Source organism: Anabrus simplex, chromosome 2 (assembly GCF_040414725.1).
Source record: "Anabrus simplex isolate iqAnaSimp1 chromosome 2, ASM4041472v1, whole genome shotgun sequence".
Taxonomy (NCBI): Eukaryota; Metazoa; Arthropoda; class Insecta; order Orthoptera; family Tettigoniidae; genus Anabrus; species Anabrus simplex.
Window position 1 is genome coordinate 1,116,804,060 of NC_090266.1, and position 18,498 is coordinate 1,116,822,557.

At 38.5% G+C, this 18,498-nt stretch overlaps 1 protein-coding gene across 1 annotated transcript in view; it reads right to left on the reverse strand.

The window, feature by feature from the left end:
* The window catches only part of Myo31DF (Unconventional myosin ID), a 315,587-nt gene that overhangs the window by 54,014 nt on the left and 243,075 nt on the right, over window positions 1-18,498 (reverse strand). Inside the window, exons 14-16 of the mRNA XM_067142074.2 lie at window positions 16,006-16,171; window positions 5,176-5,331; window positions 1,140-1,280 (exon numbers count right to left, since the gene is read on the reverse strand). Coding sequence (XP_066998175.2) covers window positions 1,140-1,280; window positions 5,176-5,331; window positions 16,006-16,171 — 463 coding nt within the window. The remainder of the gene's footprint in view (window positions 1-1,139; window positions 1,281-5,175; window positions 5,332-16,005; window positions 16,172-18,498) is intronic.

Consider the following 18,498-nt stretch of genomic DNA (forward strand, 5'->3'; position numbering starts at 1 on the left):
AACAGTAGTTCTGTAGTTGAATATTACATTCATATTTTTACTCCTGAAATAGCACAAAACTAAATTTTTGCCTATTGAATGAATAACAAAAAACTTAAAATTATATTTCCAGACTGAAAAAGTTGGGAGTTCTTAAATATATGAGTATTTTTGACAAGTCTACCAAATTATAGGAAAAAAAAAAAAAAAAAAAAAAAGTCACAAATAGCATTTTCCATGCAACATACAAAAATAATAAATATTTGTCAATAACTTTGCAACCAATTAACTAATCAACTCCAAATTTTGTATGGGGCTGTATCTTATTAATATGTGCTTGTGCCTTACATTTGGTTTTGATAAGTGGTAAATTGTAAAAACTTCAACATTTCAGTCATGACTCCCCTTAATGGATGCATTTCACTTTCAAAAGAAATAATATGGACTGCAGTATGCATTAAATGGAGATCAACAGCTGCATATCCAGTTGTGCTGACAACGTAACATACTTTCTAAGAAGGACAGGAATTAATTTCTACAGCATGTGTGAAAAGGGGATGACAGTATGCAGTATATTTAGAGTGTGTGTAGTATTTACTGGCAATGATGAGAAATGAAGGAAACTGAAATTCAGGGTTATGCCAGTACAAAACAATGCGTGAAAACTAATCACAACTGTTTCCTTTTAGTGTGAACATGACTCTCTGATGGATAAGGACACTGATGCTGAAACTAATAGCAAATGAGGTTAAGTTAATAGTAGCATTAAAATGTTGCTAACGTATTGTTTTATCATTACTTACTGTTCTTCATTTCCAATTTCAAGTTGCAGTATGCCATCTGTAAATTATACAGCTGACTGATGCTGGTTATTAATCGATCAAAGTCTCACTTGGAGCGACACTAATAATACTAGTTTGTAGTCGCTACTGGTTTGCTATACTGTTCTTGATGCTATCAATCATTTCATAATCGCAACGGTGCATGTTATGAAACATGCAGTTTTTCATAACAAATTTTTTCCCAGCATAAATGATGCACCAAAAATTTTTGCTATAAAAATTAGAAAAAAGTGCATCTATTATGCGGATAAATACAGTATATTTGTTATCACATGCAAGACAAGCGGCAAAGGTCTGTATATCTCAGTCATTGTTTACCTCGTGCAGAGGTGATCCTTTACGCATTGGCTTGAACTTAGTGGTTTCCAGTTTGTAGATCGAGTTATCAGTCACCAGCAAGGCTCGGTCAGCACACTTGCTGAACCTGTTGGTCTTCCTAATGAATCCAGAGAACAGGACCTGCAACAGCAACATCTGGATGAGACAAATGAAAATTATTCTCAAAAGTTGACAGAAAAAGTCTGTAAATCAACAATAAAATGGCCACACATGAAATACACAGTTTCTTAGCAGCAGATTGCCACCATCTTGAAACATATGCCAAAATAATTTGTGGTTACCTCGATGACTCATTATTTTTCCAGCTTTGATTTGTTTTAAGAACTTTGCCATATCTCAGGTCATAAGCTCCATTAGCCAAATATTACACTTACCGAGCTTGATAGCTGCAGTTGCTTAAGTGCGGCCAGTATCCAGTATTTGGGAGATAGTAGGTTCGAACCCCACTGTCGGCAGCCCTGAAAATGGTTTTCCGTGGTTTCCCATTTTCACACCAGGCAAATGCTGGGGCTGTACCTTAATTAAGACCACGGCTGCTTCCTTCCCACTCCTAGCCCTTTCCTGTCCCATCGTCGCCATAAGACCTACCTGTGTCGGTGCGACGTAAAGCAACTAGCAAAAAAAATTACACGGAAATTACTTCCAATAAAAACTAGGCAGCAGCAAGTTAGAGCTCTCATTACTTTCTAATCATTCCATTTGTAGTGAAGCAGGGTTAGTTTATCCTCAGATTACTACCAAGTAATGCCTGATCATTTTCCGTTGGTTTTAGGAAATGTAGTTGTAACAAAATTTTGCCCAGAAAGGAGACTAGGCCCGGCACACAGAAACTGAATTCTGTCTGTAGACAAATACGGCTGTAGAGAACCTCAAGGAAGAGGAAATTAATAGGATGAAAGCAGTATTCACATCTGTCTCTAATCAAAGGAACAGGAAGGATTGCAACAACTATTGAGGTATTTCAATGATCAGTATACAAAATAAGGTGTTCAATGGCATTTTGGATACGAGGGTACATTCATAGCTTGAGAGGAAGTAGGATGAAAACCAGTGTGGTTTTAATGGCTGATCATTTTCCATTGGTTTTAGGAAATGTAGTAGACAGGACAACAAAAAGCATTGAAACAGAAAGACTTCCAGCTCAAAACTGTTTTAACTATCAATATTTCAGTTTTTTAACTTTCACCATGCCTTTTAAGAAACTTCTTAACTAACATTTCATTTTGCGTGTTTCCTATGTTATTAATGCATCATACATGTCTTACTGAGGATGACCCAATGCTGGGTCGAAACATATCTATTTAGGTGCGAACTTTCGTCTTAATTGGACATAAAAAATATATACAGGGTTATTACAAATGACTGAAGTAATTTCATAAATTCACTGCAGGTCCATGAATTGACGTATGGTCACGAAACTCAACAGTCTTGTAGAAAAACTAAAAGAGAGTTTTGGTCTGCTGAAGTCACACTTCAGATTACTGCCATGAGAGTGCAGCAGCAGTGAGCAGTGCGCAGTGAGACAAGATGGCGACAGGAGTCGAGAGAGCGTTTGTTGTGCTTGAAATGCACTCACATCAGTCTGTCATAACAGTGCAACGACACTTCAGGACGAAGTACTACAAACATCCACCAACTCCTAACTCCATTCGACGATGGTATGTGCAGTTTAAAGCTTCAGGATGCCTCTGTAAGGCAAAATCAATGGGTCGGCCTGCAGTGACTGAAGAAACAGTTGATCGCGTGTATCTGGACATGCTGCAAAATTGGCTCATGTCGCATCTGGAGGAGAGCGCGGACTTCATCTTCGAACAGAATGGTGCTCCACCCCACTTCCATGGTGATGTTCATTCTTAAACAGGAGATTGCCAAACCGATGGATCGGTTGTGGTGGAGCTGATGATCAGCAATTCATGTCATGGCCTCCACGTTCTCCTGACCTAACCCCATGCAATTTCTTTGTGTGGAGTTACGTGAAGGACTCGGTGTTTACACCTCCTCTCCCAACAAACCTGCCAGAACTGCGAGCTTGCATCAACCATGCTTTCAAATCCATTGATAGGACATGCTGCGCTAAGTGTGAGATGAACTTGATTATAGGCTTGATGTCGTCTGCAGAATCACTAAAGAGGCACATATCGAACATTTGTAAATGTCAAAGAAAAGTTTTGAGTTTGTCTATGGGTGTGCAAAGTCTTGCGACAATATGGCACATAATAAAGTTATTGCAGAGTTTTGGAATCGCTCAAATCATTTGTAATAACCCTGTAGTATTGACTAGGAGAATTAAAATAGTTTTGTACAATTTTGTAAGAAGTTAATTTTAATTTTCTTGCGCCGCTAACTTCCCTGCTACCGGCGCGTCGTCATTCCAAGTGACGTCATCTTCACTGTCATCTCGTCAGCCATGCACTGCAATCCAGATCTAGAGCATTCGAAGTCCCGTCTTTACAAACCTTATAAAAATAATTTCGTTCCTAACGGAGTCTGAACTGTGTGAAGTTATTCCCAAATGGTTTCTGGATATGGACTCTGATATTCCCAGCTGGAGTATGTTATGCATTGTGCAGCATTTCCAAATGTAATACATAGTGATTGGAAGAGTTCTTTTGATAACTGAAACTCTTGAAAGCCAGATTCTTATTTTTAAGTATATTTCATGCTTGTTCTCTACATTTATCACATCAGGATTTACCTAAACAGCTCTAAATGAGATAAGAGAGGCCGCATTGTTTAGGTTAGGTATGGTATCGCCCGGATAGTGCCAAAAGTTTAACAACTGAAAGAATAAAAATAAATAACAGGATTTGCCGCAATTATGGATATTTACAGGTGTGGCGGTAATGTGTTTAATGTTTAATTTCGTGCGTTCGTTGTCTCTATTTTTTTATTAATGCATACCCTAGTATGTTTTGTTTGGAGTCTCCGAAAATCGTTGAAAGTAAGTGGGAACATAAAAAAATCAATATTATTATTTTTTGTTAGATACGTTGGCGAGTAAAACAATTGTGATTGGATTGTTTTAATCATGTTTTAAACCTACTTCTCTCCCAAAAAACCCTATATTGGTCCAAGTTGTGAGATATGAAACGATCACTTTGTTAATGATCTCGCCTGCCTATATTAATAGGCCTAGCAACAACCGTGAATATTTCTTAACTAAAATAAACTCGTCTCCTCATCCCGAGGTGGTGTAGCTCTTTCTTTACACAGGCTCGCAGTGGAAGGGAGTTGCATGTACCATTTTTACCGCAAATCTATCTTCGTGCCATACGCAAATCTCTGGCAATACGGTACCGGGAATTGAACTCGGGCTCCTGAGAATGGCAGCTAATCGTGCTAACCATTACGCTGGCGACCATTTTAAGCCTACGCTACGGAGGCGGACATTTCTTAACTAGGAAACACAGATGTACCGCATGACTTCGATGCGTATTTTCATTACATGGGTCGTACGGACGAAACTATTCACAAATTTGTGTGATGTCATCAGAGCTGCATAAGGCTATTAGCCGCTTCGAAGCAGAATTGTTGTCCTTCTCTGATGAATTACGCTGGGGAGTCTTGTATGAGAGATTTTTTTTTCATTTTCTTTGTCTCGAAAAGGCAAGGGAGGTCTAATATGCGAGGGGGTCTAATACACTAGTAAATACGGTACATGTTTTATTAATGTGGTATTGAATAGGTGGGCCCATTTTACCTACCAATTGTAACCACCGATACTGTCAATACAGATCATAATGAAATTCTTATCGTACGACCCATTCCTCATTCAACCCATGCCTCTTCTTAAGACAGTATAAATATTTGGTGGTTTGGATTTTAGAGTATGTGAATGGTCGCTCATAAAACTTATACCGGATTTCATGCTCAAAAGCAGTCATGTTGCTGGTAAATTATGTAAATGATTTAACATAACTACACTGTTATACCATATTTAATACTAAATAGATGTGACAGGAGTATACAAATGAATGAAATTTGTCTGCGCAAATAAGAATGGAATATGAAGTACCTTGTTAAACTTGTCACCATTTCTCAGATTGTTGACACTGGCATTGTAGACAGCAGAAAGTGAGTTTTCTTGTGACCGTGACAGGTAGTCTCCTTCCCACTTGCGAGATTGACCCCATTGCGATCTTTTGCCCTTCAGAGCAGAGGCAGCAGCAATCTGCAATACATTTTATGTTCTACATGGTACTGCCAACAAACAACATAGAACAATTACACCTTTTGACATCATCCATATTTGAAGCTTTGGCTCCATGCTACTTACCTATCAATTTTCATCATATCGAAACATGTTAAATTCTATAGAAAACTGGACCTAACAAAATGCCATATTTACTCACCCACACGACCTTCCTTTTTTTCTCAATTTTCACCTCCGAAATTCAGGAGGGTTAAAATAAGCTATTTTATTTTCATGCTACTTAATATGAGCTATTTAATTAAATATACAAAGCAAACATCTTTTATCAACAATGATTCATCACTAACAACTTGTGCAGCGGTAAGTACCGCGAATGTGGTGGATGGGTGTGGCCAGTCGAACAAAGAGAGCATGTAGCTTGAATATAAAATGGCTACCTGTAACACAAAAATTCTTGTTTACAGTACTGGTGCATGCTCTTCCATCACAAAAATATTTAGGCCTAAGAAAGGGGAATATTATAACAATAATATAAAAGTTAGTGGCGAAGGGACGAGGCACACTCATCACGTAGTGGGAAAGCACTGCAACCGACCACCTGAGTACCAAGCTCTCACCAAGGCTCACAACCCTGGTAGTAAATTGGGTAGTTTATTTACTATGTATCGTATGATGAATGTATGTACATGTACATATAGTTTCAGGATAAATGTACGTAGTCACAATTCCGTACAATACTACAACTCTAGGTCAAGTTTTTTGACCCAATCAACTGCTTCATCCAATGTGCTTCACGTCCGTAGGTTTAACCAGCACACTGCCCTACACGTGTCCCCTGGGTGGTGCTAAGAAAGCAACAGTGATAAGGTAAGACAGAACTGTCGAAAATGACCTCTCGGTCAGAGTGAAAAAGGAGATGTGTGGTCCTTTTCAGGACCCTCATGTTCGTAGAATTGGAACATCGCTGCGCATCTGTCAATTGAATATTGAAGGGATTAGTCGAGCAAAATGTATCTTTCCAGGATTGCACTGAAATATGCAATTGATGTCATCGTGCTTCAAGAAGCACACACAGCAGACGAACTACAGATACAGAGTAGGGGGAAAATTCCAGGCTTTAAATAACAAATTACCAATTACTATCAGTAAACTTTGAATATGACATTTTTATTACTACAGTTAACATTGATAACCTGACAATAGTTAATGTGTACAAGCCACCAGATATTACTTGGCCTAATCCTCCTACACCTTCTATGCAGTATCCTACTACATATCTCTGTGATTTCAACAGTCATCATCATCATCATCATCATCATCATTGGGGATATGACAAGGATGACCCTAATGGTGAAGTTCTTGTGGACTGGATGGAAAACTGAAAATCTGAATATGATTTTTGATGCCAAAGACCTGCCTACCTTTCAATCAGCTCACTGGTCTCGAGGCTACGCCCCAGATCTTTGTTTCACAAATCTGCTTCACAATTCACACAATCAAGTTTGACGTACAGTGCTCAACAATTTCACACATAGTCAACACAGGCCTGTTATCTTGGAGGTTGGGATGTCTATACCTGTTGTTTGATCACATCCTAAACAGCCAACTGGACTGAATATGCAAAGCAAACAGACTCCAACATAAGATGGATCAAACCAACATACAACAACTACAGCAGATTTGTAGAGGTTATAAAAGGTCCAGCCAGATGATGCATCCCTGGAGGATATCATAAGGAGTATATCCCTGGTTGGAGTTCAGAGAATGAGTAATTACTAAGAGATATGAAGAACATCCTAATTTTGACAATGCAGCTGGTCTCCTCCAATCCTCGGATGAGAGTCGAAGAAGGATCCGACATGAAACAGTAGAATCCCTCGATTACACCCATTCTACCAGGAAGGCCTGGTCTATAATTAGGAAATTGGAGGATTCTTCAAACCCTGCAACTAAAAGCTTCTTTTTTTTTTTTTTTTTTTTTTTTTTTTTTTTTTGTTTGTTTCCTATGGGGTTTACGTCGCACTGACACAGATAGGTCTTATGGCGACGATGGGACAGGAAAGGCCTAGGAATGGGAGGGAAGCGGCCGTGGCCTTAATTAAGGTACAGCTCCAGGATTTACCTGGTATGAAAATGGGAAACCACGGAAAACCATCTTCAGGGCTATCGACAGTGGGGTTCGAACCCACTATCTCCTGGATCCAAGCTCACAGCTGCACGCTCCTAACTACACCGCTGCAACTAAAAGATCAAAAACAGCCATCAATCTGAATGATTTTGCTAATCATCTAATATCAGTTTCCAAAAAACACAAAAGACAAGCGAACCAAAAAGGATATCAAATTAAAGTTGAACATCAAGAAAAGAGCAGTGCCGCAGTCTTCTGAATTCTCTAATCCATTCAAAGAAGAGGAAACTAAAGCCGCAATAAAAAGTATGAAACTTGGAAAAACTGCAGGATTTGATAGAATTTATCCCGAATTTTTGGCTCGTTGCGGACCAGCCACAATAAAATGGTTAACCAACTTTTTCACTAATATTCTGCAAACTGGAAACATCCTAACTTTGATGAAAACATAGATAATAGCCATACTGAAACCAAATAAAGACCCATCTGAAGTGTAAAGCACTTCTAAGCGTCACATATAAACTCCTTGAGCGACTGATCTACAATAGAATTTATGAAACAATCAACAGTTACATTCCTATAGAGGAAGCAGGTTTTAGACCTGGAAGAATTTGTGATGATCAGTACTGTCTCTCAGCACGTACATCGAAAATGGATGAGAGAGGAAATCAGTAAGCGTGGCTGCCTTTTTGGATCTATCAGCTGCCTATGATACTGTCTGGCGAGAAGGACTCCTAAAATTTTTGAGTGTTATACCATATCGTAAACTTACGGCCTTACTTAGCAATATGCTAGCAATAGGTACTTCCAGATCTATACTGATAATGACAGAAGTAGAGTGTTTAAACTAAATGATGGTTTACGTCAAGGATCAGTCCTCACTCCCCTTCTTTTCAGTCTGTACATATAAGACTTCCCAGACACATCTTCAAGAAAATTTATTTATGCTGATGACCTTTGTTTTGTGACTTGGCTTGTGAGAAACATAGCTGCCCCAATCAATAGTTTTTCAATTGTCAAAAGAATGGTGGAAAGTTCAGCAGAAGCTCCTTTGCCAGGTGTAACCAATCCACTGTCACCTTGAGCGACTATTGCAAGCATTTGGATTCTGGGGAGCCTGCGCTGATCATGAAGATAGAGAGATTCTGGGAAGAGCATGAAGAAATTACCTCTGAGATCCCAGACAAACATATAACCATCCTCCTTGGTGATTTCAATGCCCAGCTCGGCAAAGAGCCTATGATAGCATACACTCGTAATCGAGTAGGTTTGTCTTCCAGGCAGGATGTCTCTTCATCTATCCGTTCGGAGGTGACTATACAGTCCAATGCGGGAGTTACACAATTTGCTACAGTGATGACAGGTGGTCCCAGTTGGAGCAGTCATGTTATTTCTGTGTCTCCTCAGCACTTCTTTTTCTTTCCTACGTTGCCTCTTGTAATTCGCTGTACGTTGGCGGTTTTCTTCAAAAGTGTGCCGTAATGGACTAGCGATCTCAAGGATGAACGGTCAAGGGCTAAGTTCTCCCATTTATCAACATCAATGTTACATCTCTTCAAGTTAGCCTTGATTACATCTTTAAATAGCTTCCTCTGACCGCCTACACAGCGTTTACCTACTGATAGCTCAGAGTAAAACACTTGTTTGGGAATGCGATTATTGGGCATGCAAACTATGTGCCCTGTCTATTGTAGCTGGCATCTTAGATCCATCAAATCTATATTGGTGGTGTGTGCCTCTTCAAGAACGCTGATATTTGTGCGCCTGTCTTGCCAAGTTATTTGTAGTATTCTCCTCAAGCAACGCTGACGATACTGTTCCACCTTCTTAAGGTGTCGACTGTAGCATGTCCAGGATTCACATCTGTAGAGTAAGGTTGGAACTACAACAGAATTGTACATAAGAATCTTTGTTGTGTTATTGACATCATGATTGTAAAAAACTCCAGATCTTAACTTAACAAAGGATGCTCCTGCACGGTTAATTTTGTGTTGGATTTCTGAATCTATACTTGCGCTTGATGAGAGGGTGCTCTCAAGGTATGGGAAGGTGTTTACAACTTGAAGGCTTACTCCATCAATTGTGACATTGATATCTTTTTGACCTACCCCAAGGGCTGGGTGGTATAGGATCTGTGTTTTGTTGGTATTCAGTTTGAGTCCGATCTTGCTGTACGCAGTAGAAAAAGCATTCAGGATTATCACAAGCTCTTCTTGTGTCTGAGCTACGACAGCATTATCATATATAAATAACAATTGTTTGCTGCACATTATTTACATTACGATCAGTCTACGGCCATATGGGGTTCCACATTTGAATTGAGAAACATAGTTCCTGTTTACATCTTAAGGAGTTATTTATATGTTTCCACCTCATAGGCCTTAGATATAGAAGAATTCCGCCATACCCAAATTTTATTCAGCAATATTCACGATTATTTTAAGATGACTCCGCAGTTTATGAACTGCAGTTGAATTAAGGTGTAGAAATGTTTTAAAACACAAGATATTTTATTACTGTGAATTGCTCACCAAATTTATTGAGCTTACCTCTGTATGTCCACAGGGACATGAATCAACTTGAGAACTGTTATTCAGCGTTCAGTATACGTTTGACTCGCAAGTCTAACTTGTTCAATAAGGTTTTATTATGTGTCATTGTTTTAATGTAGATTTCATAGGGTTTTTATATCACGCACAATTCAATATCTACCATGAGTTTTATATAATTTGCCTATTTTCCAATATCTTTGTACAGCTAAAGATGACGCAAAAATGCGTCAAAACTAGTACTGAATATAATTAGAATGTTGTAATTACATCTATAAACAACATTATTATTGTATTGAATAGGTGGACATTAAAAGTTTATTCATTGGTAAAACTACTTCGTCAGGCAGGCTTATGGAGGCTGTGCAACGACTCTTTCTTCTATTACAAATTCAGGGCGGAATGTAACTAACGACCATTACTGCACTTCCATAGATCTAGCAGTCATTTCAATCTCACCCTAGTAGGAACACTGCAAAGTGATCAAAAACATATACCAGAAGAAATGAAATCTACCAAAGACAGAGATTTACATTTAAGTCTTTTTGCACTTATTGATACCAGTTCAGGAAAACCACCAGTTATACATACAGTATCATACCAGTTATACATACAGTATCATACATGGTGAAGCAGAAATCCAAAAAGATTCTAATAATGCTGTTTACACAGCAACCTGATTGTTCTGTTTCCAATACAGGGAAGAAAAAGTCTTAAGATCAATCTGTTCTACAATTCCACCAAAGGGGGTGTTTATATAATAGACCAGATGGCCCGCCAAGTACTAAACTAAGAGAGGTACAAGACGATGGCCCTTGTCTATGTTCTTTACTGTAATTGAGTACCTGGGTGCAACAAGAGCATTAAATGGCTAACACTGTTATTGCGTAAATGCACGCATTGCATTCTTCAAACATTCAACTACCGTCTCTACAAAAATTATTTCGGTACGACGTCGCTAGATGGCAGGAGCTCCTTGGAAAGAAGAAGGTGTGCAATGCGGTTGTTGCACCCATGACCATGCTGTTCAGTGTTCACACACACCATTCAACGTCATTAATGATGCTTCCGTAATACAAGACTGGTCAAAGGCCCTTGCTCCAATGTTTTTTAAGACACCATATGCCAAAGGGTACAGATTTAGCATTCAGAAATATTGTCATCTACACTACTCTCCAAAGGGTGTGGTATCAGGATCAAATACATATACTGCAGTATAACAACCATTTACTTTTTTCAATCACAGTTCCCCTTTTCTAAGTTTCACAGTCCTTAATTTGAGTAATGAGCCAAAACCAGGAGTAAATCTTGCTTAAAAAAAAACAAAACAACCCAGATGTATTATCATTATGTAAATTTTTGAAACCACAAAATACTGAGAGGCTTACTTGTGTCCTAAACACGGAATGAGTAAATAATGATGCCCCAAATAACATGTCGGATGTTGAATCAGAATCTGAGAACTAAAGATAGTGCAGTAACCCTAAATGTATTAGAGCTAGAACATTTATAAAACAAAAAGGCTGAACAGTATATATATTCTATACAATAACAGCGTTAATAGAGTTTCATTAAATATGACTGGATGTTATGCCAAAACATTGGACATTTGCATATTCTTGATAACAAATCTGTCCCTCCATGTATTAGTGTTTTATTGAATCATTCCTACACTTTCAAAACTCAACATGGTATTTTTCCACTAATGCTCTTGTTGTACCCAGGTACTCAATTGATATTGTGTGCATAAATCCATTTACATTCCCTGAATGGAACAAAAGTAAAAACCAACCTCCGGCGTATGTTCTTGAACCAGTCAGGATTGGAACTCGTCAAACCTCAGATCGTAGAACGTGCTAAAGCCATCACTGGGCTACAGAAACCCATTATTGTTGCAATGGAAAGCGTTGTAGGACACAAAATTTCAGAAAATCCTAGACGTGAGGCTATAGCAAAGGAAGGAAATGTAGGTGTTAAGTATGCTGTGAAGATACCCATTCAAAAAGTGGAAAGAAAAAGAAAAAAAGAAAATTTTTTCCTGCAAGTATGAAAAATACGTATAAGGAAAACAGTGAAAAAGATGTGTGTGCTTCAGATGTGAAAATGACAGATCTGCAACTAACGAGACAAGCATGATATTTACTGCAGTTGTTGATAAACGACTTCTCACTGTATTGTGTATTGTTGTGTAGGCTTTTACTCTTGAATACTTAACCATTTAATATTTATTACCTCTAAAATATCCTCCCTACCAATAATACTAATTTTAAGTGTAAAAATTATGTCCACATTTAGGTTTATTTGTGGTGGACATTTTCGACCACCCCATGCGAGGGTTAAAATTCTTCTGTTTATACAAGTAGTCTGAGATAGCAACTCTACTCTGTCTTACCTGCAATCCAACTTCCCTCGCTCTCTTAATACTGCGTATCTAAATTTCTAGAAAACAGAACTCAGAACTTTGGCCCTCGCTTATGTCTCAATCTGCCATCTTCACAGACAGCAATAATCACTTATTTCCCTTCCTTGATGCACAATATACACTACTATTATTATTCCAAAGTGAGTTGCGTGAGAACATCTCTCATTGTAACATCTTACGAATGCAGATACTACAAGGCAGAATTTCGTCAAAGCTAGACGTGATATGAAAAATATAACCATTTTGAAAATCAGGACATAATTTCCATTTAAAAAATTCATTTTCTATTTTACCAAAAAAAAAATCACATAAGCCAGTGTAATAACAATCATAATAATAATACAACCATCAGCACTGTTTTATCATAATGGCTTTGATATTTTATGATGATTATAATACAGAGAGAAGTAGTTCCAAAACACTGTAGGTAGTTATCGGACTCACCGGAGAACAAACCACAATTGAGAGAAGCTTGTGGAGCTATGTAAAGCATTTAATCTGGTTCTAAAACAACTGCTTTTAGACATCTGGCAGAAGACTTGGAAACCACAAAATCCCAATCTTGGTTAAGTTCCAAATCAATCACGTCTTAATTGTTCACAAAGCCCCAAAGAGAACCAAAGGATTCTAAGAAACCCCAACCTACATTTGGATTACCATTTATACAAAATCAAAATAAGTCCCTCTCACAGAAAACAAGGAAGAGCCACCTGAGTAACATCATTAGATTTGATACAGAAAAACTTAAGTTTAGCCAGGAGTTGTCCCACAAGGTAGAATCCACGGACCTGCAGAAGTGGGAAGAATTACGAGAGGCTCTGGTCGTAACAGCTAATGAGACAATCCACTAACAAAGCTATGAAAACATATCTGATGGAAAATTGATTGCGATGCTGTGCTAAAGCAAAGACAACTCGCCTGGCAGAGATGGAACTCACAAAAGACCCAAGCTTAATGGGCAAACTTCCTGAATGAGACAACGTGCTGTGAAAAACATCCGCAGACTGAAACGTGCTTTTGACATGAACAGGTTCGCACAGACTGAGCAGGACTTTCAGAAGAATGATAAAATAACAGACATCATCCACAAGATTTGGGAAACAGATACTCTTCCAAGAGACTGGAATTATGCCCTGATTTACCAGATCATACGAAAGGACAAAAAACAGAATGGTTTACGACTATTGTGCTATTTCTCTCCTCCTAATTACCTACAAGATTCTTTTGAAAACTTGAGACTAAGGTGGCAGAAAAACTAGACCCACAACTGGGAGAATTACCAAGCAGGGTTCAAGGAATTTACTCTCTTGTATTGAGCAGATTATGAATCTAAAATCTACCTTCTTCTCATACCTAAAGCTCAGGAACAAGAAATTTGTGACAACTTCTGTCAAAGCTGATGACTTGATTGATCAAAATATCCTAATACAAATGCTAAACGAATTTGGTTTGGACAATAAAACAAGAGTGATCATTCCACAGACCCTGAGAGACACTTCTTTCAAAGTAAAGTTCAGAGGAGAAATATCAGATGCCTTTGAAATAAGGACAGGACTTAGGTAGGGAGATGGGCTCTCACCTCTGTCCTTCAACTGAGTTCTAGAGAAAGTCATCTGTGAGTAGTGCGAAGAAATAAGAAATTAAGGGGTTGACAGTCAGACTGAGCAGCAGGAACACTGTGTTGTTTTTACAGATCTCTCAATTTTTTCATTTTGCTACAGACAGCTGCAAAACAAATTAAGAGATCTCTTTTGAGAAAACTCATTTTATAACAAAGACACCCCAAAAACAGCTAGATGTGGACGAGGGAAAAGTCAAGCGGGTAGGAAAATTTTAAATTCCTAGATGCGTGGATAGATCCCAACATGTCTGAGAAAGAAGCCTTCGTGTCATATATGAATAGAATGGAAATGGCACACCATCTAACCGAAGGTGTCTACAACAAAAGATCAAGATCCCTGAATGCCAAACTCAGAAAGGACAGCAAAGTCATTTATCTGGAGGCCTTATATGCAGCACAGTGCCTTGAAATGAACAAGAAATAGGCCTTATTGAGAAACTTGACATCAAAGAAAGAAAAAGAATGAGGAATATCTTGGATCCCATCAAAGAACAAAAACATCACAACCACAAGCTCTTTTTTCACATGGAAAAGATAACTGATATTATTGCTTTCTATGGTCACGTGACACAAATGACCCCTGCAAGGTCAGTGAAATAGATCTCCTAATGCATATGTTATTCCAGAATAATAAGACGAAGGGGCCTGGTTCAGCAAGACAGAAAAAGATCTACGAGAGGTGGGGATCACACAAGATGATATCCAGTGGCACAACCCACTAAAGAAGGAACTTCAAAACCACAATGGTTTCCAAGAAAAGCCGAAGCTGAAAACAGGGAAGGCGTGGATCGAAGAAAAAACAAAATACCATGACTAGCAACACATGCGGGAGTACTGAACAAATGTCAAAGTTCAGGGAAGGAGACAGTTGAAATGATATGGTCCTTAGTTGGCCAAAACAATATGAATTAAAATATAAGAATCAGGCCTATCTTTTTGTTGTTGAAGTCACAGGCTATCCTCATCACTGTCTTCACAGCCTTCATCACATTCCAGTGGACTCTAGCCATGCTGGAGCCTGGAAGGGATGGGTTTTACCATTATTGCCATACCGTGTGTTTCTAAATGGACAATGTTGACGGATTTAGCACAACATTAGTGACGAATTAGCTAGTTTCCAAGAAGTTTGTATTTTAACTCTCAAAAATTAAAGGGGGTACTATAGGAGAAGTGGGGGCATGATTAGCTCAGTGGCTTAGCTGTTGGCTTCCCACCTGGAAGGCTGAGGTTCAAATCCCGGTCAATCCTTGGTCGAGATTTTCATCTCAAGAATCACGTGATGCGAGGAAGGGCATCCGGTATTAAACCCCCCGGCCAAAACCAAAATGAGCCTGGGTGGCTCCAGCAACCCCAGAAATAACTGGGACAAGCTGAAGAAAGTTTTACTATAGGCGAAGTGGTACTATAGCCTTGTAAATATGGTACACCTCCACAACGTATTTACATTAACTTACAAACACAAAGGATGAGTTAATTTAATTTTGTTATTAAACCATCAGAGTTCTCAAACATGCCAATAACATATAGCTTTTTCCATCCATAAGGGCAGAGCAGAAGAAGACTAGCTGAAACAGTAAAAATTATAGAATTCTATCTCCGAAAATTAGTTTTAGTCCGTCCATTAAGGCTGCTGGATCCCTAACTTTTGAGTTCCACTAATTCCAGATCTAACAAAACTGTCCCAGACACACATTCAACATCCCTCTGTTGCATCCTGTAGCAAGTTGTAACAACTCACAGTGGCCCCACAAGATTTAATGGCTCAGTTTATACTGTAGTGGAAACTGCAACATTTTTTATATTCTTTCCTTGTGTTTCGTAATGTAGAATTATTATGCTGTTAAATGTGAACACTTTATCCTGGAACCATAAGGCTGCTGTAGTTACTAAGTGTAAGTACCATTTCCCCTTAACTCTAGTCAAAGTGGAGCAAGGTATAGCACAGGAAGGAAGGAACATCATATTTACTTACCTTCAGTTTCAATTGAGGCCAGTCTTCCCTGGGAATTGTTTTTAAAATCATCCAGGCTCTCCATCGAGCATACACCGCCTTCAAGGGAGCAACCGCTTGCCGAACAGCCAAAGGAGGAGCAGGCCACGGTAAGCTCTTACCGTAATCTCTCATATGCCTTGCATTGCTGCAAATAAAGTATCAAAAATATACTCCACTGTATTTACTGGTGCATATCATTATGTCAGACAAAAATAGCAGTATGGATTCTTTTCAATAATTTTGTTGTTTCAGTTGTCTACAGGCTAGTTCGATGCACATCTCCAAGCTACCTTAGTCTGGGTTAATCTTTTCCTATCTATATAACTAGTGCAGACTTTTTATAACTGGCTTTACGTCACACTGAAACATACATCTTATGGTGATGATGGGACAGGAAAGGGCTAGGAGTGGGAAGGAAGGGGCCGTGGTCTTAATTAAGGTCTAGCTCCAGCATTTGCCTGGTGTGAAAATGGGAAACCACGGAAAACCATCTTCAGGGCAGTCGACAATGGAGTTCGAACCCACAATCTCCCGAGTGCAAACTCACAGCTGTGCACTCCTAATAATCAAATGGCCAACTCTCTCGGTCAGCTGTTTTTACTCCAAACCTTTAATGCTGCATCCATATAAAGTTCCATGAGAATTAATCAGAACATGACAATTATCCTATATATTTTACATTTTTCACGCTATTCATCTATCATATAACTTTCATAGTTTTTAATAGCTAATATGCCCTCCTTTCCATTTTATAAGTCGATTAGACAGGTTTCACAAGGTTTGAGCACATTTTAAAAATTCATCATCAAGACACCATTCCTCAATTGGAGACACTATTGCGTGTATTTAGTGGAACAGTCAGCTGCCTCTGTGGATCAGTGGTAGAGTGTCGGCCTCCGGATCCCAAGACAGCGGGCTCAAACCCGGCAGAGGTAGTCGGATTTTTGAAGGACGGAAAATAGTCCATTCGACACTCCATGTCATACGATTTTGGCATGTAAAAGATCTCTGGTGATACATTTGGTGTTTACCCGACAAAATTCATTAATTCTCAGCCATAGATGCCCAGGAGAGTTTCGGTTTACTCAGTCTGCCATCTAGTGGGCCTAGAGTAAAACGGAACGTCGAAATTGACGAGCAGACAGCCAGATGGCGTCAAATTGAAATGTCTGCACACGGTAACTGAGGCCATACGATTATTAGTAGAACAGTCAAGTTTTCCAGTCTCCTTTTGCAAAGCCCCCGCATGTTTTCTATAGGATTAATGTTAGGAAAGTTCCCTGCCTATGCTAGCACATCATTTGAATCATATTACAGCAATAATTTAAAAAAAGATTAAATACTTGTAGCATTTACAATGCACAAGATATGTACAAATTTTATAATCATAAGATACGTCTTGACCAAATGTGAAATTTAATGACTGACGATGGCTTAATAAAGGCAAAACATGTAGCACTGTCATCATATAAAATAATCAAAGGGGATTATAAAACAAAAAGTATTGAATAGGTGGATAAGTAAATACTACTTTGCTAATGGTCATAGTGAACGCGGAACTTGAATAATGAATTTCATTATGTTTAACCATATTATTTGGCAGATGTGAAATACTGTACATCAAGATGCATTCATGTGTTAGTCTGAATTCAATAATTTGAATCATTCAAAAATTAAAAGTATTAAAAGAGAATATCCCATACTACTTATCTTCACAACTCAATTTCCTATCCACTTTCCAACAGCATAACACACGCTCCGGCAGTACACTTGCTATCCCTCTCAGCAGGTCAGCAGCATTTAGCCGTTCCTTTGTTGCAAATGGAGCTAGAATATGGAATTCTCTCCCCCACAACATTAGAGCCATAAAATCCTTAAATTCCTTCAAGTTGTCTTGCCGTGAGTATCTCCTTGATGTGTGCCGCCAGCCTAAATGAATCTGGTAGAGTGAATGTGTGTATGAATGTACGTTTACTGTGCTTATGGTATTTTGTGTCGTTCAACTTTTAATTTGTAACGATAGTTTTAAGACATGACTAAGAATATTTATAGAGTTTATGTTATTTTATTTCATAGTTTGTAATGGTAGTTTTAAGATAAGATTATGAATATTGCTCTCAGATGTACAATGTTAATGAAGTGTGGTTAAGTGTAAGAGAGGACCATGAGTCCTAACTTCGCCACTACAAATAAAGGCAAATCTATATATATAAAATAACTTGTCCTGACTGACTGACTGACTGACTGACTGACTGACTGACTGACTGATTCATCATCGCCGAGCCAAAACTACTGGACATAAAGAGATGAAATTTTGGGGATACATTCATATTAAGATGTAGGTGCTCGCTAAGAGAGGATTTTTGGAAATTCCGTCGCTAAGGGGGTGAAAAGGGGGGTGAAATTTTAAAATGAGTGTATCTATATCTCCAAACTTGCAAAGTTTACAGGCGTAAAAATTGGTATTTAAAG